The 27,395-nt window shown below is 39.1% G+C and overlaps 1 protein-coding gene across 5 annotated transcripts; it reads right to left on the reverse strand.

The window, feature by feature from the left end:
* Positions 1-4,970: 4,970 nt before the first annotated feature.
* LOC123507246 (nuclear export mediator factor NEMF-like) lies at positions 4,971-27,083 on the reverse strand. 5 transcript variants are annotated; one of them, XM_045260001.1, is made up of 20 exons: positions 26,957-27,083; positions 25,442-25,532; positions 24,740-24,911; positions 23,954-24,156; positions 23,341-23,477; positions 22,775-22,941; positions 22,348-22,489; positions 21,581-21,751; positions 20,920-21,097; positions 20,670-20,807; positions 16,920-17,116; positions 15,991-16,171; positions 15,249-15,443; positions 14,686-14,873; positions 14,105-14,270; positions 9,396-9,565; positions 9,010-9,212; positions 8,645-8,866; positions 6,108-6,220; positions 4,971-5,610 (listed from the first exon to the last, which is right to left on the reverse strand). In XM_045260001.1, exons 2-20 carry the CDS (start codon positions 25,498-25,500, stop codon positions 5,412-5,414), a joined length of 3,201 nt encoding a protein of 1,066 aa, XP_045115936.1. In that variant the 5' UTR covers positions 25,501-25,532; positions 26,957-27,083; the 3' UTR covers positions 4,971-5,411. The 5 variants fall into 5 exon arrangements, with proteins under 5 accessions (XP_045115936.1, XP_045115937.1, XP_045115939.1 ...); XM_045260002.1 differs by having other exon boundaries at positions 26,792-26,999; XM_045260004.1 differs by lacking the exon at positions 26,957-27,083 and adding an exon at positions 26,734-26,752.
* Between the last annotated feature and the right edge of the window lie 312 nt (positions 27,084-27,395).

Raw genomic sequence — 27,395 nt, forward strand, 5'->3', positions numbered from 1 at the left:
TATAGTGAAGGAACCAAAAGACCACTAAAAGTTAAAATGAAATTGCAATTAAGGGTAGAAGAAATATTTGCAAGGACTGAAAAGCTGGCTGGTAAGGCAGAATATAACAACATTTGGATAGAGAGAGATGAATCAGGTAGAAAGAGAAAAAGAGAGAGAAATGAGAAGTGAAGCTAAGGAAAAAAAATGCGAGAAGGACAGAGATTGAGAAAAATTCTACTAGAGGGTGCTAGACATGAGGCTGAGGAAATTATATATTTGGGAAGGGGAAGGAAAGCATCAAAAGTTATGTACACAAACATAGATGCATTTATATCAGGAAACTTGGAAGTGTGAGATTATATATTAGAAAAAGGACCACACATGGTATGTATAACAGAAATAGTCAAGTTATGATGTCTTAGTAAATTTCAAAGAACAGGGATATAATGTTTGGGGGAGAGACAGAAGGGGAAAAGCAGGAAGAGGAGTATTGATAATGACTCGAGAGGATATATATGTGTATATATATATATATATATATATATATATATATATATATATATATATATATATATATATATATATATATATATATATATATATATATATATATTGCCAGTTGTAACACCCAAAATGTGACTGCATCCATTTTTGCTTGCAGTTTAGATCTCCCACAAGTAGCACTCTTCTGTCTTTTCTTAACATATTGTCCTGGCAATATAGTATTCCTTTTGCATTTTTTTTTTATTTATATCAAGCCTCCATGTATTAGTCTTTGGTGGACGAAGACATATACTATGATACTCCTTTTTTTCCCCTCCCACTGGTCCTAAATGTTATGCTTAAAACCTCACCCAGTTCATCTCTGTACTGCACCTTCTCCACACACACACACACACACACACACACACACACATATATATATATATATATATATATATATATATATATATATATATATATATATATATATATATATATATATATATATATATATATATATATATATATATATATATATATATATATATATATATATATATATATATATATATATATGTGTGTGTGGAGAAGGTGCAGTACAGAGATGAACTGGGTGAGGTTTTAAGCATAACATTTAGGACCAGTGGGAGGGGAAAAAAGAGTATCATAGTAGCATATATCTTCGTCCACCAAAGACTAATACATGGAGGCTTGATATAAATAAAAAAATGCAAAAGGAATACTATATTGCCAAACAGAAGAGTGCTACTTGTGGGAGATCTAAACTGCAAGCATGTAAATTGGGAAAAAATGGATGCAGTCACATTTTGGGGAGGAAGTGTTACAACTGGCAATGGTAAACACATTGGACCAATGGGTGAAGGACTATACAAGATATATAGGGGAAGACGAACCATCAATACTGGATTTGGTATTCACAAAATAAAACGGAGCCTTGTTCAAACATAAAATATCATAACCCAGTGGGAAGTGATCATGTGGTGCTAGAAATCAATTTATAGGATAAAGAAATTTTTAAATGCAATGAGGGACATAAACAAAAAAGATGGAACCACGCTCAATCAAATTATGGACAATTAAGAAGTTACTTCGGTAGTATGAGCGGAAGGAAATTATGCAAGGCAAGACAATTCAAGAGAAATATGATATATTCCTCGATGAGTATAATGAGGAGGTAAAGAGATATATTCCCAAATACAGAGTAAAAGAGGGCAAACACATGTGATATAATGCTATATGTATAACAGCTAAAAAGTGTAAGGATGCAGCTTGGAAAAAATTAAGGAAGCAACGAAATGAAGTAAATAAGTAGTAGTATAAAGAGGCACGAAACTAATGCATTCGGATAAGAAGGGAGGAGGAGAGAAATTTTGGAAAGGATGTAGTGAAGAGATATGAAAAGGAACCCAAGCTTTTTATAAGTATATAAATGGAAAAATGACAAGCAGAGAGATCATTACTAAGTTAATTCAGGGAAATAGGACATATGAAACACTGGAAGAAATTAGTGAACTTATGAGCAGTGGCAGCTCGTAGCTACAATTGGTGGAGGTGCTACTCCAAAAAATTTTTAGCCATTGCTTTAATATTACGTAAAACTAAACACACAAGTATAAGAAAATCCATTCAGAAACTTAATAGTATCCTAAAAGAAGAAAAATCAAGCATTTTTTAATTACTATAATCTAAACTGTCACAGTTCAATCTTGATCCATTCATTTAAAAATCAAATTCATTCTTCTTATTTTAATTTGTGCAAAAAGATAAATAACTTTCTCCTTGGTACACCATTTCTTAAGTACAACACACTTGGAGTAAAAAATAAAGACTACCTTTCACCAGCGTGTCAAGGTTGGCATTGTGGTAATGACAGTGCTCCCTCTCCCTCACAGCCCTGTGAGCAGCCTGCTATGTGCATATGTGCAAAGCAGCCAAACTCCACACCACTGGAACTGTTATGTGCACAGTTCCATACAAAGGTTTTTGTATTTTTTTTTAAACAGGGATACCTACAGACATTAAGCTTAAGGATTATGTATTGTACAAGTTATAAAGAAAAAATTCAAGAAAAATCATTAAATTGAATATTATTGATAATATCAAGTGAAAATAGTGGGTGCTGCAATTCCACAGTGCCTATACATGAATGAGAGCTTTAAATCAGTATTTAATGAAGAGGGAGAGTTCATAAAACCAAACAGCCAAGCAACACAGGAATGATTAAGAAATGTCGTGGTACAAAAACAGAATTAGAAAATTACTAGAAAAGGTGAATGTAAGAAAGTCAATGGGGTTAGATGGAGTATCAGGATGGACACTAAGAGAATGTAGATAACAACTGGTGGAAACTGTTTTGGATGTAATCAAAAACTCTCTAATGGAAGGAAGGTACTAAAGGAATGGAAAAAAGCAAATATAGTCCCAATATACAAAGGAAGAAAAAAGACAGTGCCCCTATATTATAGACCAGGGTCATTAACTAATGTAGGAAAGACCTGTGAAATTGTCATTAAAGAAAAATGGTTGGAATATCTGGAGAGAAATGATATAATTAATCTCACAATTTGGTTTCAGAAAGGGAAGATCTTGCTTAACAAATTTACTAAGCTTTTGTACAAGAGTAATAGATGAAGTACAAGGGAAAGAAGGATTGGTTGACATTGTGTATCTAGAAATATTAAAAAGGCTTTCAACAGAGTACCACATAGAAGACTATGGAAAATATAGCACATGGGAGGAATAAAGGGAAATATACTAAACTGGATGACAGACTACCTAACAGATAGGGGAATGAGAACAATGATAAGAGACACCCCATCAAGCTGGAGCACAGTAACCAGTGGTGTATCACAGGGTTCAGTGCTGGCCCCAATTATGTTCCAAGTATATGTCAATGATATACTAGAGGGTTTGAGTAGCTACATAAATTTGTTTGCAGATGATGCAAAGCTTTGGAGAATAATAAAGAACATCGGTGATTGCAAGGAACTACAGATAGATATTGATAAGATCTGGAAATGGAGCCAAAAGTGGAAATTAGAATTTAATATCAGGAAATGCCATGTAATGGAAAAGGGTAAAAGTAATAGAAGACCTACTTGGAAATATAAAATGGGAGAAGAGATTATAATGAAAAGGAGTGAAGAGAAAGACCTGGGAGTGGTTATACAAGACACCCTGGCTGCGGAAAGACACATAAATGGACTATTTGCTTCAACATACAAGACACTACCTAACATCAGGGTGGCATTCAATTACATGAATATGAGTATGATGAAAAAGATCATAGCCACTATGATAAGACCTAGACTAGAACATGCAGCAGTGGTATGGCACCATACAAACAGAATGACATCAAGAAACTAAAAAGAATCCAAAAGACTACAACAAAGATGTTCCCAGAAATAAATGAAGAAAGACTACCAACTTTGAAGGATAGAGGGAAAGAGGAGACCTATTAACAATGTATAAGTTAGTAAACTGTATGGAAAAGATATAGACAAGACTTGGTAACACTGATGGAGAATGGAGATGGACAAAGAAGAGAACATTCCATGAGGATCCTGAAAAGTCATTGTCTGAGGAACATTAAGAAGTTCAGTTCTCCACATAGGACAGTGGACATATGGAATGGATTAAGTGAAGAGATTGTAAGAGCAGAAAGTGAGCACAAATTTAAGGAAAAGTTGGATAAATGTAGATATAGACAGATCACTATGAGCCCTGCTCAAGCCCTGTAACATACAACTAAGTAAATACACACACACACACACACACAATATTAATATGTATATGTATATGTGGGTGGTATATGTGGATGCATAAGTTTATGTACCGATGTATGTATGTATGTATGCATGCATATACCGAATAAGTAGTTTATATATTTAGATATGTATATGTATATTAAATGTATGAAGATAAAGATGCAAGTAATATTTTACTATACGTAGTCTTGCTGAAATTACTATAAATTATTCCGTCAGGGAGCCCAGGCTCGACGGATCATGGCAATTATTCTCTATTTTGTTAGTTATGTGTATATGTATATATATATATATATATATATATATATATATATATATATATATATATATATATATATATATATATATATATATATATATATGATGGCAATAAATTTTACTTTACTTTACACACAGAATCAAATAAAACAGAGTAGGAAAATTTCAGCCAAACAGTTCTTTACTCCAAATGTCTCTCCACTAATCTTTCATTGTTCCTGTCTACCCTTTATACTTGTGGCCTCAACTTGACATCATTCAAGCCCAGCCATGCATACCTTCACTGACTGATATTTCATTCAGCAAGTATCATTACCTTACTCCTCCATGATAACGTGACTCAGAATTGACAGATACTCTTCCTGTCTTGGCTTCTCATAGCAGAGAGAGAGAGAGAGAGAGTAGCTATTCTTCTTACCAATATGCAGAAGGAAAACAAAGCTGCAATAAAACATGTCAGTTCAGCAAAGTATTTATCGACCATCACTGTAACAATGTTGGACTTCATAGATAATCAACATATCTCATCTTGAACATCCCACAAGTTTGATTCACTATCTGTTCTACCTACTTAGTTATATCTATGGTATCTGTCTATCTAATCTAATCTAGTCTTTTCACCTGTCTGTACACCTATATATAGGCACGGAATCACAAGTATCAACCTGCAACAAACAACAATGGTGTTGCTTAATTAACATTTAGCATTAACCCCTTTAAGTATATTCTTCATAATACATTAAAAAGAACTATGGAAGACCTATCTTATTTCTCAAAGTGGGATATCTTCCATATCTTCCAAATTTGCTCTCTGATAATCATAACAGTTTTTACAACCTTCAACAAGCAGGTAAACACACACACACACACACACACACACACACACACACACACACACATTCACTTCTTCACTTTGGTAATGTGTGGGGCTGACACTTTGACCTTCCCCGGGAGGTTCTTGGCTAAATCTTGCTCCTTGACTGCCCTGAGAAGGTCCCTCTCTCGACCTGAGGCTGTTTTGTCCCCCATGAAGAGAGCCAGGGCTGTCTTGCATGCCTTGCCCTTCTTTCCTGGCCCTGGTGTCAGCTTTACTTTGTACCTGCGTGATCCAAGAGATGAGGAGGAAGGGTTAAGTATTGAATGGGAACAAATAATGTTTTGTATACTTTCTAAAACCACGAGTGAATTTTTTTTTTTTTTTTTTTCATACCGTGTGGGCTTTTCATGGGAATTTCTGGGCTAAAGGGGGTACTTTTTGAGGTACCTCTTATCTCAAAGCCAACCCGCTAGGATACCGTTGCCCCGAGTGAGGAAGCCCAACCTACACTCGGACCGTGGACAGGATTCGAACCCGTGCACTTGGAGACCGCTCCAACCACAAAGCATGCATGGTTCCACTGTACCACGGTGAACCGTGATGAGGGATACTTTCTTAAATACTATAATTAATGAACATTCATTTTTAAAAATCAACAAAGATAAATAATGCCATCTTTCACATCAAAAGATAATGCAAGAATGTTGCGAAAAATTTTGATCATTAACAATGAGAGGTAGAGGAGTGGACAAATATCATGTGTTGTTTCACAGACTCACTTGTAGTTAGTCATTGTGTTGTATGGAGCACACACCGGCACAGCAAACAGCAGCTCATCCTCGGTCACAGGCAAGGCTGTCAGGGCGTCCAGAATGGCCAGGTCATCAGCCACCTGCAATCATTCTCTGTGTAGCAACTTTTACCTAAATTAAGATTTTCTTTCTCATTTCTAAGATTTTTTTTGACAGAAAATTTTTAAGCAAGTAAATTAATATAAATGAAATGCAAAGCAAAAAGCATGTGAAAACAATAAATATGTAAATAAAGAGATAGAAAAGAAATATAATTTGTTTAACTAAGACAAGGAAGGGAAATTTGGGCAGGAGAAAACACACACACACACACACACACACACACACACACACACACACACACACACACACACACACAAAAAAAAAAAAAAAAAAAAAAAAAGTACACATACATTAATAAGTTTTTGTAAATATATACCTCATATACTATAGAACATTGAATTACTACCCATAAAGACAATAAATGTTGCTTCTTACACAAGTTCATTTATACAGAGGTCCTCTTCTAGTGTGCACCTCAGTTAATGCATTTCCAGCTTTATGCACACCCTCCCTTTGTTTTCATCCCTCGTACAATGTGCAAATTTCCCACTTTATGCAAACTTGGTGAAAGAAACTTTCATTTGAGAACCAAATATATTTGCTAAAATTATTTATTTCTGCCAAAACCAAAACCAAGAAAAAAAATAAATAAATAAATAAATAAAAATAAATAAAAAATAAAATAAATAAATAAAAATAAAATAAATTAAAAAATTATATTTCAACAACAAAAATATTAATTAAATGTCAAAATATATGAACTAAACATTACATAACAAAGAACCAATGAAACAGTTTGACACTGTGATTATGTTTTTATCCAGCGTTGTTGTTCCAGCTTGAGTGTGTTATGGTTTATATTTCACGTTTGCTAAATATCATGATATTTTTTATCTTTGTAGGTTGGTGATATGTAGTATTTGTGAGCTTTCTAGGTTTGTGATTGTGCCTCCTTCCAAAAATACGAAAGAGATGGGTGTTATAGGTGTAGTGATGGACGGCAAGTTTATCAAGAAACGTAAAATATTTTCACTTCAAGAGTAACTATACATGAGAGCCAAGGTTGAGGCAAGTGAGAAGCTCTGTTAGGTAGGCAGATTTTACTCCAATAAGAGTCCACAGTGCATAACATGGTGAAATGTAAAGATGCCATCAAGAACACAGTGCAGCAGGCATCCCCTTGTGCTAGAGATAATTTTGTGGCGGTACCTCATGACCCCCCCAACTTCCTCTGCAAGCTCATTGTCCAGCAACTACACGTAAGAACTTTGTTGTATGTGGAATAATAATGTTTTATGTTTCAGGAATTATCAGTTTGGGGGCAGTCTTAGCAGGTCTTATTTATAACATATGGTTCTATTATTCGATTAGTGTGTTTTCAATATATGTGCACATTTTCTTGGTTCCTTTCCTGCAATTTATGGGAGGACCCCTGTAGTAAGAAAGGGAGACAAACAGACAAAGACACACACCACTTCAACATCTGTACAATGAAAGACAGGGCAACACAAAACACACACACACACACACACACACACACACACACACACACACACACACACACACACACACACACACCATGCAGTGTAGTGGTTAGCACTTGACTCATAACTGAGAAGGCCTGGGTTCAGTCCTGGGCGCGGCGAAGCAAATGGGCGATCCTCATAATGTGCAGCCCCTGTTCACCTAGCAGCAAGTAGGTATGGGATTAACTCAAGGGGCTGAAGCTTTATTGTCCCAGTGTGTGGAGTATGATGTGATCTCAGTCCTACCTTAAGATCAGTATATGAGCTCTGAGCTCACTCCATAATGGGAAGGCTGGGTGGGTGACCAGCAGGCGACCATGAATACAATACAAAATACAATACACACACACATACACAGGACACATGTAGCTTGGAGCTTTGAGCACAAGAAAGGTGATGGTGAGAGGGCAGCATTTCCTTGGGTTTACTGATTAGTTACCAAGAGAAATAAGAAAGAAGCTGTCTTGCTATTACAATTTTCATAAAATAATTATACTGTATATGATAAAAAATCAGGAAAGTTAGCTTTTATTTCCAAAAAAATTCAAATTGCCAGAGAGAGAGAGAGAGAGAGAGAGAGAGAGAGAGAGAGAGAGAGAGAGAGAGAGAGAGAGAGAGAGAGAGAGAGAGAGAGAGAGAAGGGGGGAGGGGGCAGGGAAGCAGGGATGTAGATGGAGGAGAGAGGCAGAGGCTCTAAGAAATGTAGAAACATGGAGGGAGTGGGGATGGGAAGATGGACATGGAGTGAGGTTGACAAATGTGTGGCTTAATTCACTCATCAGGATTTTTGGCCAATGTTATTCACCAACAAAAATCTATTGAGTTGACACGTGGCTAAAGTTAAATGTCAGGGTAGGAAGGCTGCTTCACCAAGTATGGAGTCGAAAAAAGAATGTATGTACCTCCTGATACAAGGCATAAAAACAATCCACAAACCTGCACTGCCTCCTCATCTTCCTCCTCCTCTTCCTGTGCTGGCTTCTCCTTGACAGTAGGTGTTTGGGTGTCAACAGTCTCTTGGGGAGGTTTTGGGCCATCCTTCCCCACTGGCACATTCTTAGGACCTGCACGTGTGGGTGGAGGTGCCTTACCCTTCGCCTCCTTGCCCCCCTTCTTGCCAGCCTTAGCCTTCTTGTTCTCCTTGTTGCTGCCTGCTGACTGGGGGTAGAGAGTTTGGAGTATGAAGAGATGTGAAAATCCATAACTTTCATTATTTTCACCCAGTAGAAACTACCCCTGATGTAGAGCAAACTATCCTATCATGAACAAATATTAACTTTCACACACACATACACACACACCTGCAGTAGGCTCATCCTCAGGTTACGCTCCTCTTCATCCTGGTCACGGTACTTCTCCCTCTTCTTCATCTTGCCTTTTTGACCACGCTTGGGAGGACCTCCCTTGCTGCTCTCATTCCCTCCCTCCTCCACCTCCTTCAGCTGATTGGTGTGGCCAGGTACTCCCTTCTGTCCTTCACCACCTTTCTTTCCTCCCTTCTTACCTTTAGGGAACACAGTAGTTCATATAAAATATCCTAATCTAAAAACAGTTACTGAATAAAAAATCAAACATGTTTGAATAATATGATGCAAACTGTTCTTTCTGGCATGATTCCTAATAAATAGTCAATGAAACTGAAAAGTAAATACACCACCACATGGGTTCAGAACAGCCTGACACTCACCCTTGCCACCAGACGAAGACACAGAGTTATTTTTCCTTCTCTGCACAACAATTGGCTTGTCATCTCCCAGGAACACCACCTCCTGCCCCTCCACTCCCTCATCATCCTGCCCCCCAGACTGTCCTGAAGTGTGGGAGACAGTGGACACTGTTCTGGTGCGAAGTGAGAATCTGAAACAAAGGCAGTCAATAAATAGCTTCTCCTTAGTAAGATTTTTATCTTTAAGTCAAATCCTCTTCTGCTATCTGTGCTCCACACTGAAAGTGATGCATTTATAAGCTTCTGACACTCTTGAGAGGCTCCTACGCTGCCTTACGCAATAATAAAAGTACTAATCTTTCATTATACCAAACTGCCATCCCTTAGAAAGTTGGACAGCTCAAGCAGGATGCCTGTGTGTATACATTTACAATCAGATTCACAGGTGTAGTTCAAACGTGAGGTGGAAGCAGTAGATGTCTGCTAAAACAATAATTACTCACAGAGAGGTCTAATGCACTGAAACAGGGGATGCTGTGAAGTCATCGTTAAAGCCAGTGTGACCTTACTGAATGTTTCCCTTTATGTTACAACACAAGGGGGCAGACACAGCCTGCCCTCTAGAGACAACTCTCTTCCTTTATACAAAACTACATACACCTAGTTACACACACACCCTTCACTCAATATTCAAAATAAGATATGGCAAATCTTACACCAACTTCAGATTCCCCTACTGGGCAGACCATAAATCTCTTCTTTTCCTCACTGAAACACAGGTACCTGAGGTAACTGACAGTAGCCCCCTTTCTGTTCCTGCCTACTTTCTACATCCTCATTTTTATTCCAAAGCTGGATGCTGTGTCTATGTGGGCAATGACTCGGCTTGCTCTAGTGACCATGCTCTTGAATCTTGTGAGTTTTCCACTATTTTATTATGACTACAGAGTCACTCTCAAACTAAATTTATCTGTGCTTATACCTCTCATCTAATTCCTCTGATTTAAAGAAATTCTTTGACTACTTAACTGCAAAAGTAGAGCACATTCTGATACCCTTTCCTTTTGCAGAGATCTCCATCTTTGGAGACTTTGATGTTCACCACCAGCTTTGGCTTTCCTCTTCCTTGACTGACCATCCCGGTGAATTAGCTTTCAACTCTGCTATCCTTCATGACCTAGAGCAACTGGTGCAATACCCTACTCATATTCCTGACCATCTTGGAGATATGTCCACCATTCTAGATCTTTTTCTAACTTCCAATCCTTCTGCTTATAGTTACCCTATCTACTCCATTGGGCTCCAATCACAATCTCATATCTTTATCTTGTCCTCTCTCTAATCTTTCCTGAGGATCCTCTAAAGCAGTGTTGTCCAAACTGGGGTCCGCGTACCCCTGGGGGTACGCAACATAGATCATAAGGGTACGTGACAAGACGACGAACACACACACACACACACACACACACACACACACACACACACACACACACACACACACACAGCAGAAACTTCCCATGGTTTCTATGAAGGCAAAGGTAGGGGGAGGGAGTCCGAGGGACGGGTCGGTTACTCAGGAAGCACGCGTATTGTACGTGTACGAGAGCAGTGCTGACTGCTACCCACTTGCTCAGTGACTCAGTCTTCTCTTAGGCGTCAGAGTGAGTGCGGCTGTTTATTTGAAAATAACAGAAGCTTACAGAAGGCAGTTGCTCGTTAACAGCAACAATGGATAGATGGCTAAAAGTGGCAGCTGTAGCAGCCGCAGCGGTGACGCAGACGAAGGAAATCAAACAGGTGCAAAGAAAAAGAAGACAGATATTCCTAAATATCGGCAGTACAAGGAAGATTATGTGCTTTTGGGATTTACTGCAACGAATTCTGATCCTCCGGAAGCTTTGTGCTTCTTCTGTGGGGAGAGGCTGGCCAACAGTAGTATGAAACCAGCTCACCTCCAGCGTCACCTGAAAACAAAACATCAGTGTCATGTTGGTAAACCGGTAGAGTTCTTCAAAAGAAAGCTCTCTGATTTTCAGTGCTCCCAAAAAGTACTTCAGAAAGCCACGACAACTTCAGGCAAAGCTCTGAAAGCATCTTTAGCTGTATCTTTATTAATTGCTAAAGCCAAAAAGCCATTCAGTATTGCTGAAGAACTTATTTTGCCAGCTGCAGGTATGATGGCTGAAATAATGGTGGATAAAAAGACAGCTGACCAACTAAAAGCAATTCCTTTGTCACACCAAACTGTCTCGCGCAGGGTAAGAGAAATGAGTGCAGATATTCAAGATCAAGTTGTGAATAAGATGAAAGCAAGCCAGTCATTTGCACTCCAAGTTGACGAATCAACTGACATTAGTGGGCAGGCTCATCTTGTCTCCTTTGTGAGATACATTGATGAAGATGATATCAAGGAACACATACTATTTTGCAAAAAATTAGAAGAGCACACAACAGGGAGGCTATTTTAATGTCATTAATCAGTTCTTCTCTGAACAAGGGCTGAGCTGGAAATCTTGCATGAGTATGTGTACAGATGCTGCTGCATCTATGACCGGAAGGTGAAGGGACTAGTGGCAAGGATTAAGAAGGAAAATCCTGATGTGGAGTGGACTCACTGCATCATTCACAGAGAGTCATTAGCTTCAAAGAAAATGAGCCCACAGTTGCATGGAACTCTGAATGATGCCATCAAGGTAATCAACTTCATAAAGTCAAGGCCACTTAATAGTCGTCTGTTTCACACACTTTGTGAAAGCATGGGGTCAGAGCACACAGAGCTATTACTTCACACGGAGGTGCGCTGGCTGTCGCGTGGGAGGATATTCACCAGATTGTTCGAGTTGCGAGATGAGGTAGCTTCCTTCTTATCAGAACATGAGTCTCCTTTTGCCACATATTTTGAAAACACTACTTGGCTTGCACAACTGGCATATCTTGCAGATATATTCAGCAAACTGAATGAGTTAAATTTGTCTCTGCAAGGTAAAGACACAAACATTCTCAACCTATATGACAAAGTTGCTGATTTTCAAAAGAAAATTGAACTGTGGAAGAAAACATGCTCAGGGGGAGAGTTTACGTGCTTTCCTCTGTCAGATGCCTACTTTTCCATTAACAATTATGAGAAAGGCACTCTGAAACCAGTCATTGTGGAACATTTGACCAGCCTTATTAGTGCTTTTAAGTCTTACTTTCCTGACATACATGAACGATCAGTACAACTGGACTGGATTAGGAACCCATTCCTCTTTTCTGAACACGAGAAGCTTCCTATTTGTTTCCAGGAAACACTGATAGAAGTGTGTGCAGACCGTGGCTTAAAACTGTTATTTGAAAGCTCAAATGTCACTCGCTTCTGGAGCTCTGTGATGAAGGAGCACCCTGATATAGGAAAAATGGCATTAGAAAAACTTCTGCCATTTGGGTCTACCTACCTTTGTGAGGCGTCTTTCTCCGCACTGAGCATTATCAAATCGAAACAGAGAAACAAACTAAATGTCAACCTGGAACAAAGCCTAATCACTGCAGTAGCCTCAGTACCGCCAAGGATGGAAAAAATCATCAGTGAACATCAGCCTCACATCTCGCATTAAGTTGTAAGTATTTTTCATGCATTGTGTTATTAAATCATCCTTTTTATTGCTGTGTAATAAATTCAAATTTATTGACCAGAACTCCTGTTATACATTTTTTCATATTTAATTAATATATTACTTGCATTATCCTAAATAAAATTGAATTTGTTCAGAAATGGTGGACGGTGTGGGGGGGTATGTAACAGTAGGATAAGGTAATAAAGGGTACAATAGGCGAAAATGTTTGGACAGCACTGCTCTAAGTAAAGGTGCCTCTGACATTTTGCCTCTGCTTGTTAAAGGGACCTGAGAAGGTATTATGTTGATATTCCTTGGAATGACTACTGCTTCCATGTCAGATATCCATTTATGTGTGCTAAGCTACTTCATGGTGCTTACTGAAATTCATCACAATAATGTTTCCTTGGCATCGCTGACTTAAACCCTCAGAATGCTTATGGATCTGATGGGATTCCTCCTAACGTTCCCAGAAACTGTGCCTTTGTGCTTGTACCTTGCATAGTCAAAGTCCTTAAATGCTGTCTGTCAATATTCCATTCTCCCACTGGCTCCCTTCACAAACTTTCAAAATTTTTTCACTCCTATTCTGTCCACCTCTTTAAAGCAAGAGTTAGTCAGTATTCCCATCATACATCCCTTTCTCTTGTAAAACTATGGAACTTCCTGTCTGCTTCTGCATTTCCATCTTCTGAAGACCTGAACTTTCTAAAGAGGGGAGTTTCAAGACAACTATCCTCTGGTTTTGGCTAAAAATTTCATCTCCATATGGACTCAGCACCTCAGTGAGCCTATTTTTTATTGCAATTTTTGTTCTTTCCTAGATTAATAAAAATAAATAAATAAATAAATAAACAAATAAAAAAAAAAAAAATTCTCTGTGACAAAAGTACTATATTGGATTACTTCAGTTTGTGAGAAGTGTCACTAGTTTGTCAATTAAAAAAAGTGAATAAATAAAATAAATAAATAAATAAATGCTATAAATTACTAAACACTGAGGAAATGACAATGGGGCACATGTGTGGTCAGAGGGAGGAAAAGACTTTTTTATGTAAGAGGAAGAACTGCCCCCCCCAAAAAAAAAATAAATAAAATAAAAAAATAAAATAATAAACAGTCTGGCAAAACACTCACTGGGCGCCTCCTATGTGGGACATCTCCACCATTGTGTCAGGAAACTCCACAACTTCCTCTTGCTGGCTCTCCTCTGCATCCTTGTCTTTGTCCTCACTCTTGATGTCCCCTGTGCCTTTCTCACTGCCTTCATCCTTGTTTTCAACCTCCTCCTCACCCTCCTCTCCTAAAAGGTCATAGTTGGTGAGTTCTTAGGCTTTGTAATGGGATTTTCAGATGCATGCAAAATATATACATATCCACCTTTACAAACCTACATATGGCAACTTAAAATATCACCTTGATCTTATGAAAATATTAGAGATCATAAAAGAGGGATGTAATACTGAATATCTTTATTCATGTAAAGTTATGAAGTCAAGAAAAGTATCTGAGATGTATTTATATTTAGAATCTAATCTACAGTCAATACAAGAGTGTGAGGAATGTAGTGACTGATAGCTGTACATGACTCAGAATGTGACAAGGGACACAACCCAATGAAGACCATCAAACCATTACTGCAACACCCTTTATCTCAATCACAACTGCAACACAAGCTGGAAAACTAGCTACTGTGGAACCAATAAACTTCAACAAACCATTTTCTTCATCATTATTTTCTTTCTTCACAGTTTCATTTCCTTCCTCCTTAATTTTTCTCTCCTTGGATGACTCCTCTTCTTCCTCATCCTCTCCCTCTTCTTCAATCAACGATATCTCATTTTGGGCATCAGCTTCCTCCACACGGTCATCATCCTGGGTGCGGACTTTTCTCTCCCCAGCGTGCCTGATGAAGGAAGATGTAATGGACTGACATATGTAAGTACTTGTTCTGAGATAATGTGATATGAGAAGAGGATTCCAGTAGATTTATCCATTTTACACTTGTTCATTCTCGGCCTAGTAATAAGTGGAGAGAGAGAGAGAGAGAGAGAGAGAGAGAGAGAGAGAGAGAGAGAGAGAGAGAGAGAGAGAGAGAGAGAGAGAGAGAGAGAGAGAGAGAGAGAGAGAGAGAGAGAGAGAGAGAGTGGACAAATTTCAAGATGCTAAAATAAATGCATGAATTAAGTGAAAAAGAAGGTGCAGTGCCAGAAGGTAATGAGGCACTGGTGAGGGTACAAGTGAGTGCAATCTACAGGACAGTAAAGCAGTGTCACCATACCTGGGGATCGAATCATCCTCCAGTCTGAAGAGGAAGCCAAAGCCATAGACAAGGTGAGAGGGTGGCAGGAAGTTCTTCTTGCCCCTCACCATGAAGGATCCAGTGGTGAGGTACTCTCCTGAAGGTGCTGTCTTGCTCACCTGGTTCCCCCACACCCACCATGCTGATGTCACCACCTTCTCGTCCCATGCCCGGCTGTAAAAAGTGTTCCATTACATGCCATCATTCAAATAAGTTAAGATAATAGATATGTTTGATGTGGTCATAGTAAAGTTCCACTAAACATTCAACCTTTGAGTTGCATATAAGGCAATCACAGCATCTTCATTAAATGACTTGGAAATTGTGACTTCATACTCAGAACACTATTTACATGATCTTCATGAATATTTTTTTTTTTTTTTTTTTTGTCAGTCAAACATCACTTATCTACTAAATAAATCATGCAGGTTATGGTCTAATAGATCTTTGCAGTCCATATCAATACACTAGAGACTAACACAAAACTTTTGAAGAAACCATGGAATTTAGAGTTTCCTTTCATGCAGTCAATACTTAGAAAAAAAAAAAAAAAAAAAAAAAAAAAAAAGCAACAATAATCTAACAACAAACAACTCACTTAGCAACACACACACACACACACACACACACACACACAAACACACACACACATGTAAAAAAAAAAAAAAAACATAGGAAATAGGTAAATATCAAAATAAGGTTTCTATCATCAAGGCAGCACCTGTAGCAGAGTGCCATGATGCCAGCCTCGTGCAGGGTCTTGGGAGGAGGCTCCCGGCCACTAGGGTTCTTGATCACCACGCTGGCTGCCCCGTGCATGTCAGCGTGGACATATACATCCCCTTGCCGCAGATGCCGCTTCACCAGCAGCTCATTTTGTTGGCCATCCCGTCCTGCCAGCACTGGACACAGAACTCACTTAGACCAGCAAATGCTTTGGTGCCTCATTAAACTTTTAACCTCTTCACTAAGGGCAATAGCAAACAGCTCCCTACACTGTATCCGGGTAGGGATGTGGTAGGGGGATACCTGACTCAGAGGCAATTTCTCTCCCTCTCTCTCTCTCTCCCCAAAGAAGAATGATAATAGCAAGTGATTTTTTGTACAAGGTACATATATTATGAAATAAATAAACGCAAATTTAAAAAAATTATAGGTTGTCTTCTCTTCGCCATTTTCTGAAGATGACAAATGACAGAAAACGTTAATTTTCATGGTAAACTAATCTACTGGCTCCATAAAAAAGTAGATAAATAAAATCAAATTATTGCCAGCAGAGGCACATCAGTACTTATCCAGGTATAAGTGAATCATACACCTTTGTGATAACGATGAAAGTGGGAAAAAAAAAAAAAAAAAAAAATCTTAGCAGAATGCAACCATGACGCAACAAGCACAACCTTGGATATGGTGAGTGCTCTGAGGATACAAAATAAGTGTCCCTGTGTTAAAGTGGTTAACAGGCTCTAGGGGATGCTACTGATAATCAAATAAGAATTGTGTCAGCATTGAGATTCTGGGTAATAGCTTCCGTGGCCTTCAAAAATAATTCTAATAAGAACCCAGTGTTTAAAAATACAGGCCTTATTGTTACAAAAAACTCTTCAGTACCACAAATCAACAAATGAGTCAATATATCATAGCACTTGCCGAGGTAGTTTTCTGAAGAGATGAACCACAGGAACTTTTCAAACCAGAACACCTTCCTGGCCTTATTGATGTTGGTGATAGCAGCCACCTCCTTCAGGGTCTGCTGGGTCTTCCTGGTCGTCAGCTGCACCACCTTGTGAGACGCACTGATGGTCTTCTGTTCCTTCTGTGCTGCTTGACGCTTCTGGTCAAAGTACCTGTATGGGCCCATCATCATTATTAATAGAGATGCCCATTAAGTGACTCAGAGATGCCAGTAAATGCCAGATTGATTAATTCTGCATAAAATTGTGGACAACTATAATTACTATGCTGTATGTAGCTTTCTATCACTCTAATGATATGTAGTTTTAATATTTTGTTATCAAAGTGAAAGATTAAAGGCAAAATGCAAGAAATTGATTTTTACTATTATAAAGGTGAGTGAAACAGCAATCTTGATGCACGCACACTGGTTATATCTATAGTTAATGTGTACTAGAGGTACTAAATAACACTGATCTGTATGTGGCTATAGAATTTTTCCTATCAAAACAATCATCAGTATATAATATGTTACACATAACTACTTTAGCTACATGAAACAAACTTAGTTTGAGATTGCACTCCCTGGAAGTACACAAAGCAGCAGCCTCCCTTTACCTTTAGCTTCAACCTTGTACCCCCAGACTTCATTGACTTCATACACAAACATCATACCATGGATACCAACATAACAGAAGTTAAGCTGAATAGGTGGGTAGTTCCAACACTGAAAGATTTCCTTCCAACCAACCGCACGCATATCATGTAGAATGGTAGCCAGTAAGTACTGTATTTGATGGCTCATAAGATACAACTTTTCTCCCCCCAAAAATCTCAGGAAATGACCCTGTATTCTATGAGGCAAAGGTTCAGGATTGAGACAGTGGTTGGTTGCAACAGAGGCTCAAAAATCCAACCCTAGACATCTTCACATATTTAAACAAAGTGATGATAGGTACTACACCACAAAACAAATCTTTCTTTCAAGGTAACAATATACTTACATAGAATGACATCAGCTAGGACAAATTTGCCAAGTGACCATGCACAACGCACACACTGTACGAACCAAAACAAATGTGATTGGTGTTGGTGATCTTGATCTTGACACAGGCAAGATTCACTGCATTCTATAGTGTGATGCCATTACTCCTTGAAATAAGGCAAACTTTCATACAATTAAAATTGCACCTATGTTTTGACATTCTTACCTTGCATACATGTAAAAAAAATTTTTAAGAAAGATTATGATTATTAGCCTTGTAGTCTCTGACTCTCTCACATTCACTGCCAATGCCATAAGCCAGGTACATGTTTACATCTCATAAGTCACAGCAGGATCAGTACAGTCAGCGCCAAAATACTTGGCGCGAAAATCATGCGCCAAGTTTTCCTTCGATTTATTAAGTACCCCCTATAATCATGTAACAAATACGCCAGATTTCTTGGCGCGAGAGAGACGGTAAAAGGGGGCGGAGCTTAATCAGTTGAGTGAGTTTCAAGGCCGCTAGTCTGCCTCAGTCACTTGTGGGGAGTGGATTTAGTCTGTATTTTTTATAGCGTCACGCGGTTTGCGACCTTGACCTTTGTGCCTTTTTGTGCCTTATGTGGGATAATGGGAGGAGGCAAAGACTTGACAGAAGACCAGATAGCTGCCATAACTTCCCTGAGCCTTGTGGGGAAATCTAATAAGGAGATCTCCATAATAAGTGGAGTAGCACTGCGCTCCGTGCAGCGCTGGACCAAGACGCTGATGTACCGCTTCACAAGAAGAGACCAGGAAGGCCACGTAAGAACTCACAGAGGACCCTCAAGTTACTCCAACGTCAAGTGGAACAGGAACCTCGAATTACTGCAAAAGAACTCAAGGAAAGGAACACGCAGCTTCTCGAAAACACCAATGTTAGAACAATCCAGAAACGCCGTGACGACCTTGGGTTCCAACATCGTGCCCCTCGAAGAAAGCCGCTGCTAACAAACCAGCAAAAGAAGAAAAGGGTGATTTTTTCAAAGAAATATCTCAATTGGGATCTGGAGAAGTGGAAGACTGTACTCTGGAGTGACGAAGCAACGTTCACGGTGACTGGCAACCGTGGGGGGAAGGTGAGGTTGCGGCGAGGTGCAGATCCCTTCCACCCCAAGTATACAGAGGGGACAGTGAAACACCCAGACAGTGTTATGGTGTGGGGTGCCTTTGGGTACCACGGGGCTGGAAAACTTATAGTGCTTCCCAAGAACCTTACAGTGAATAAAGACAGGTACTTAGAGCTGCTTGCTGACCACCTCGAGGACTGTTTTACCGTTTGTCAAAGTGAAATTTTCCAGCAAGACGGTGCCCCGGCTCACACTGCCAAATTAATCCGTGAATGGTTTGAGTGTGTGGGTGTGGACTATATCAGGGACTGGCCAGGGAACAGCCCTGATCTGAACCCTATCGAGAACCTGTGGGGTCTGATCAAACGGCGTCTAAGGGGACGTGACACCTCAACAGTCCCCAAGCTGGTTAAGGAAATAGAAGACATCTGGGAACACTTTGAGCCCTCATTCCTCCAGAACCTCGCCCTGTCGGTCCCCTTACGTCTAAAGAGCTGCGTGAAAAGAAAGGATCACCCGACAAAGTATTAAAGTCTAGGTAAGTACCCCATAAATATCTCTAATCATTCGTAAAAGGGCGTCACGAAGCGGAAAATGTTTGGCGCCAAGTATTTTGGCGCTGACTGTATGTAGTGTACTAGCAAAGATCAAAGTTTTTAAATGCAAAATATTGGGATCTAATAATGATCTAAATGCATATGAGTTTTCTAATATCAGATGAAATCCTTCACTTCATATTCAGAGCTTAAATCTGCTCATTTATCTTTTTTTTTTTTTTCATTTCAATGTCTGCTACAAGTGGGTGTGTCTTATGAGCCCATGTGTCTTAAGAGCCATCAAATACGGTAAGTATTACTCAAAGACCAGTTGCTATGAACTCTAAGCTATTTCTTCTGTAAGGAAATGGCTTATTGGGTGACTGGCAGATGACCATAGGTGAATCAAACACACACACACACACACACACACACACACACACACACACACACACACACACACACACACACACATATAAATGGATTATTTGCTTCAACATACAAAACACTAACGAACATCAAGGTAGCATTCAATTTCACGGATAAAAGTATGATGAAAAGATATTAAAAACTATGATAAGACCTAGACTAGAATATGCAGCAGTGGTATGGTCGCCATATAGGCAGAAAGATATCAAGAAACTAGAAAGGATACAAAGGGCTGCTGCAAAGATGGTCCCTGAAATAAAAGATCTTTCCTATGAAGAAAGACTAAAGGAGATGGAGCTACCAACTTTAAAGGATAGATGGGAAAGAGGAGACCTAATAACGATGTATAAGTTAGTAAACCATATGGAGAAGATAGATAACAAGACCTGGTAACACTGGCGGAGCAGGGAGACAGACAAACAAGAGGACATTCCAAGAAAATCATGAAAAATCAGTGTCATAGGAATATCAAGAAGTTCAGTTTTCCACATAGGACAGTAGACATCTGGAATGGATTAAGTGAAGAGATTGTAACAGCAGAAAGTGTGCACAAATTTAAGGAGAAGTTAGATAAATGTAGATATGGAGACAGGTCACTATGAGCCCCGCTCGAAACCTGTAACATAACTAGGTAAATACAACTAGGTAAATACACACACACACACACCTCCGAGCATTGGCCATGGCTGAGAGGTCAAGGTCAATCTCCACCATCATTGGCCTCATCTTGGTGGACTCATTGCCTTCCTCTCGTTCCTCGTCTGAGTCAAGGAACAGGTCATCTTCCTCACAGTCATATGGATCACTGTGAAAATATAACATGATAAAAAAAGACTGAAAGGAAGAGAAAAAAGAATGATTGTAAAGTTTCCACACACCAGACAGCCCACAGATGACTACCTTGAGACCTGACCCACCTCAAGAGAAGAGTCATACTGTTGGTCTTCAGTTTCAGCTGCCGGATCACCAAGGCCACAGGGTCACCTCGTGCCTGGGCCTCGGCAAGCAACTCGTCAATCTGTCCCCAGTCAACCTGGTTGGCAACAGTGCTCCTCACTACAAAGATTGCCTTGTCCACCAGGTCCTTGTTGAGCTCTTGTGGTTGAGAGAAAAAATGTAAGATTGTAGTCTTAAATATTCATGTTGTTTTCCCTCACTAATATTCATTAGTCAATTCCTCTACTTATCTATTCTCTTTTTACCTGCATAATGTGTACCATGGTTAACATTTGCCTGTCACACAAATCATTCATTCCACTCCCAGCACACACACTAACACTCTCTCTAACACATGAGCACCCAACATACACACACTGGCACTCACCAATCAGTCAGCTACATTTGCTGATCATAAACTCCAATACACCCAAACAACACTCACCAAACCACATAAACATGCTAGCACTCACCAAACAGCCAGCTATACGCATCTCACATCTGCCAATCACAAACTCCACTACACCCAGACAACACTCACCAAACAACATACACACACCAGCACTCACCAATCAGCCAGCTACACACACCTCACATCTGCCAATCACATATTCCAATTTCCAGCACACTTTGACAACTCACCAATCAACCTCCCCCGTTCCTCATTCTCTCTCTGATGCTCCACTAACTCCTGCAGTCGCCTCTCGTGGTCTCTCTTCACATTCTCCAGCTTCCGATGCACCTCCTTCTCCTTCTGTACAGCCTTCTGGTCTATTTTAATTGACTCTAACTTGGAGAAGAAGTCGTCACAAGCTGTGGAAGAGGCCAAGCATGCACTGAAGTATGGAAGCAGTTTGATCTCTCTGTTTATGTATCAGACTAGCAATACTGCACAAGGTAGCTCAGACAAACCACCACACACTCATAGGTAGATAGACAGACTGACCACAAGGATGTATTACCATAACAAATACAATTTTGTGATCCAACTTACAATCTAAACAGTAAATATTCACATATAACTAATACAAAAATAACTATAAATACTATATGATATTGAGTGAAAATTGGCATGTTAATAGTAAACAGATAAAGGAGTAAATACAAATGCTACTCACAATCAGCTTGGAGGTAATTAAGGTCAAGTAAATATAAGTCTCAGCATACTGTTTAGTTCTGAGGTGCCTGTGAGGAGTAACTTGCAGTATTTATATATGAAAATATTGCTAATCGTGTTAGTGCTATATCTCACCTGCAGTTTTAATATGTAAGGAAACAGCAATTCACATTAAAACATAACCTTGACTGAGTAAAGGAAAATTGTTCAAATAATGTTGGATGGTGCAACATCAACATTAAGGTGGGAAATGTTACTTACACTTCTAGACACTTGACAACTAACTACATACCTTGGTTGAATGTTGAAAATGTGTCTACTGGCACATCAGCATACTGTCTGAAGAGGATTGGAATGAACTCTTGGTAGATGGGGACATCCTCCAATGTACCATCCACCTTACTTCGTTTCTCCATCTTCTTAGTGATGTATCCCTGCAAAACACAAACACACACCACCTAGAGCCAATGTATCCTTTGCCACACACCACAGCTTCTTTGAACTGCTCTTCTATCTAAATTACTTTTCTTAATATTCTCTCTTCATCTTCATTCCTGTGACTTGCTGACAGGCTCCTTATAAAGCTTGATGACTGACAGGTTCTCAGCAAACCAGAGGACTTGCTGAGGAGTAGTGCTAAGCACAGCACAAAGGATGATAGAAGCATAGTAAGCTATTTGACTATTAATTAGGATTACAAAAGATTCCCACGGACTGACCTGAGATGCTGGTCTCTTGGCCCAGTCTGTAACCACCTCCTGGGCGTGGGAGGCAGCGGTGTGCAGGCGGACGAGGTCTTCCTCTGTCCTGAGGCACTGAGTCACTTTGGTGTTGGGTGGCAGGCCCGCCTCCAACAGCTCATGCTCCACCACTCCACCACCACAGTCTGCATTGCCCATACATCACTCATAAAACATAAGAACATAAATATGAATTACATTCTTCAAAATACATTTGTAAATGAAAAATGTAGAAATCAAAACAATTATAATTTCTTTTTGATCTAATTAATGCACTTTCTAGTAATTATGAAGAATTCTTTACAAAATTTCTAATTGTACATGTAAAATCTAGGCTAGTAAACTAGAATGAGGGACAAAATTACTTTATTTACAATTCTGAAAACTCATAAACTGAATCCCTGTGAACCAAGATTCACATGTATTTATCAATAAAGCTGATCAAATGAAGCAAAGAAAGTAAGGAGTATCAAATTATTTTTTTTCCTGTTTGCAGCAGCTCTTCCCTGTCTGCTGAAATATTAGCAACAAAGCTATGAACTAACCCAGCATGGGGATGAGAACCTTCTTGATGGTGGTGTTCTCTTTGGCAGCAGAGAGTGCAGCACGCAGGTCCTCCATGGATGGGGTGGGGCGGGCCTGGCGTGCGCGGTCTAGAGGGTACTTTTCATGCACTGCCAATCTAAAGGTTGTGAATGAGTCATTTTCACACTTATTGTCATCCCTACCATCCTCATTACTGCCATTATCTAGGTGTCATTTTCAGTTGGATATAAAACAGTTATTATATTAATTCAAGATATGAAAATCTATTTGAAAAGATTGCATCACCACAAAATTAGTAAAATAAAACTCACAGAAAAAATTTAGTTCCTGATAATATTTCAGCACTTAAACTATTCCAAAACTTGAAAAATTCATAGCAAAGCAAACTACAAGCATAAATGGAATTAACATCTGGAGTGAGACAAGGATGCTATGGTTTTAAATATCATTGTACGCAAGGCTGGTAATCCTACAAAGGAAGGCGTTGACAAAGCACCACACACAACATTCACACTCTTAGCCTCATCTACCCTCAGTGGAAATTCTAGACAATAATAAAATCATAAAAGCTGCAAGAAGATATTTTAGTCAGAATGAAAGCTTGGAACCTACCTCACCTCCTCTCCTTCCTTTCTGGGCCTCAAGATGTTCAGGATAGTGTAGGTGCTGTCTGTGAGCACAATGTTACCTCGGTCATACAGCTCAACAATGATGTGGTGCTCGGCCTCCTGTGACCCAAACTTGAGGTCCAGCACTCGGTCAACGCCAAGCTGTTGCACCTCTTCCAGCCTCTTGTTACGCAGGTGCTTCCTAAGCTGTGGGGGCAATGCAGACCTTGTAATCATACCATTACTTTATACTATCAAACACCACACTTAATTGGCTTCTCAACTGTTATAAAATGGCTGGTGTGACTGGCAATTAGCAGATTTGAAGGTGGTGTTGGTCCTCTCCTGTTCTTGCCCAGGTAGGAGTGGCGCCATATAGGGTCCCACTAATTACAGTCATGATATCTTTGTGTAAAAATTGTTGGTAAATCAACTGTCCATTGATACCACTCAATATCATCATGCAATACTGCAGTGACCTAAAACTTGTAGAAATCATAATACAATAACAATTTCAGCAACTGACATTGAACATAAACATATCCCACCAGTGTCTTACACCTAAATTCCATGGTTAAAACAAGAATTCAAAAAACCTGTACAGAACATTTCCCACTTAAAATAACCTGTGCTTTCATCTCTACCAATATCCACACAACCTCATGTTACACTGTGCATGTGTATGAAGACAAAAATATTAGAGCACTCTTGAAACTGAAGACATGGAAAGCAAGAATGGGGCACATCTCACTCATACACAATCATCAGTGGTGTCACAAGCAGGTCACACCTTCATGGAGAAGCCAGACGGTGCAGGACTCTTGGGCCACTCATATTCTGTGGTGTGGACACGAGAGCCTGACTCCAGCAGCAACACACACTTTTGCTCCGGCTTCTGTAGCTTGATGAGGTATGTCTTGGAGTCCACATCATATATCTGGGCCACCCTCAGCCCCACCACCCTGCACAAGAGATAAGGACTGATTGACTGGATGGTTTCAGACCTGTGCCTCAACAATCCCATCACAAGATACAGATCCTCGTCACTCTTTCTTTATTGTGACAAATCTGATTTCTATCAGAAAACTAACTAATCAGTTTAGTGTGATGCAATTAAAGAGTCAAATGGCAAAGGGATATGTTAAATTTTGGGAGAGTGGCAACCCACCATTCATGAATAACTTTCAACACTGCTGTGTGTGCTGATCAGATCACACTGAGCAAGCCTGAGTAACAATTGTTTTTGTGTTCCATCAATTAATTACAAATTACTAACAAATTGCTACTCAGTCACTGATTTATTTTTTGTAATTAAGCCATTCTATTTTACACAGAACTCCTGCCCTCAATATGGTCATTATCTTCAACAACAAACAATGTCTCCAGTTCACTATACTTCAACAGTACACAAGATAAGAATAACTGTGTCTAAAGGTTATGAGTGGGTTGGTCTACAAATGAAGGATTGGCAGGTGAGATGAAGCCAGATTACCTCTGCTTGAGCTCAGCCACCACGGCCAGCAGGTCCACCGTAGTGAAGGTGGTCTTCATGGCTACTGCTGTTGCTGCTCACCTCCGTAAAACTGCAAAAAAATAGGCTCTGTCAAAACTAAATCTAAGCATAAAAAAATGTTGGGCAAAATCTTCAAGATGATACTAAAAACGAGATGACAGTGCAGACTGTACTGGTGCCTTTGAGAGTATTACCATTTATAATGGTATCTATACTATATAATTTCTGGACTAAATCAACCTATGTAACTCACTCTTTGTGCGATACACCTAAATATCTTTTACAATCAAAGTTGAGAAAGCTCCACCTGGGCCAGGGCAGCCATCACAGCTGGACAAGCAGTGTGTTGTATAACTTCAATGTCCTGCTGTAGCTTTCCTCTCATGTCTCCTGTCAGGTTCAGACAAGCAACATTCCACTCTAGGTCACCATCTAGAGTGCATGATAGTTAGGCAGGATCAGCCTCCTCAACCTGGCTGCTTAAGGCTTCCTAATGAACCATAATCAATTTCTTTATGTGTATAAATAAATAAATAAATAAATAAATATATATATATATATATATATATATATATATATATATATATATATATATATATTAATATATATATATATATATATATATATATATATATATATATATATATATATATATATAATTTTTATTTTATTTTATTATTATTTTTTTTTATTTATTTTTTACTAATCCATTGGAAACACTACTCACTATCTTGCAATCACCCCCTTGTCAGCGAACCTCCTAATTTGGTTGTCTGGCTGTGATTTTTAGTCAGTGGTCACTACATACATATCATTTGGCAATTCCTAAACTGTGGCAAGGTAGGCTGGAACAGAAGCACCATTGGAAACACAAGGGAATTGATCTTTAAGGTTCTCATAAGAGGGAATGGCCAGCCATCAAAACCCTGACAAGATTATCATGCCAACACAAATCGAGTAAGTTGACAATCAGGACAAAATCATTAAGGCTAGTATGGACATCTGTTGGCATTGGTTATCCTGCTGTCAGTGGCTGAAATGTCTTCGCAACATTGGCCGGCAAATATACCTAAAACTTGTGAATTACTGATAAATTATACATGCAATCAATGGTCAATTTGTGGGAAGTGTATGAAACAAAGTAAAAATATAAAAGACACTGCAGCTTTATCCAAGAAATATGGCAAAGATAACTCGTTTGAAGTGAAAAGTCAATAAAAACAGTAAACACAATTTACTGACACATGTAGAGAAGGAAAGACCGTCACTACCTCTTGAAAGAATCACAAACTAATCCAAGAACAAATCAGCACCAGTCATGTCGCTCACCACTATAATTCTGCCAACATCACCAATCTGTTCCTTCCCCTGCCTACTTGTGTCCCTCCACCTCTTCTCGTCTAATGCAATGCACCTTCCCACGTGTGTCTGACAGAGGCTGCTGGTTATTTAAAGCAGCATTAAGGTATAATCAGTACGCATACTCAAACATACACGTGCTGGGTGATTTGTTGTGGAGGGTTATACAGTGGTACCATTACGAGAGAGGAAAAAAATGAAAGGGCTTGTTGTACCTTGTCACCTTTCACTCTACCCATTCCTCCCCCCACGCAAATTTGGCGAGTGATGTAAATGTACAGAAAAATAAAAAATAAAAAAATCATATAATAACAGAAAAATATAGTTTAGATTCAGCATTAATGATCGAATGGTGCCTTGGTTACAGAGCCGAAACTGAAGAAAAAAGACGTTTTACTCGTGTTTTGCATAGCCAAACACTACTGTGATATCAGAAAATTGAGCTATGAGAAAATGATAGGCTTTAATCTATTTCATAACTAATTTTAGATATGAGAAAGGATACATTTATTTCATAGTTTACATTCATTCCCACTAAAAGTATCTCTTAAAGGGCAGTATCTCAAACTAAAAC

The sequence above is a fragment of the Portunus trituberculatus genome, chromosome 21 (assembly GCF_017591435.1).
Source record: "Portunus trituberculatus isolate SZX2019 chromosome 21, ASM1759143v1, whole genome shotgun sequence".
Lineage (NCBI taxonomy): Eukaryota > Metazoa > Arthropoda > Malacostraca > Decapoda > Portunidae > Portunus > Portunus trituberculatus.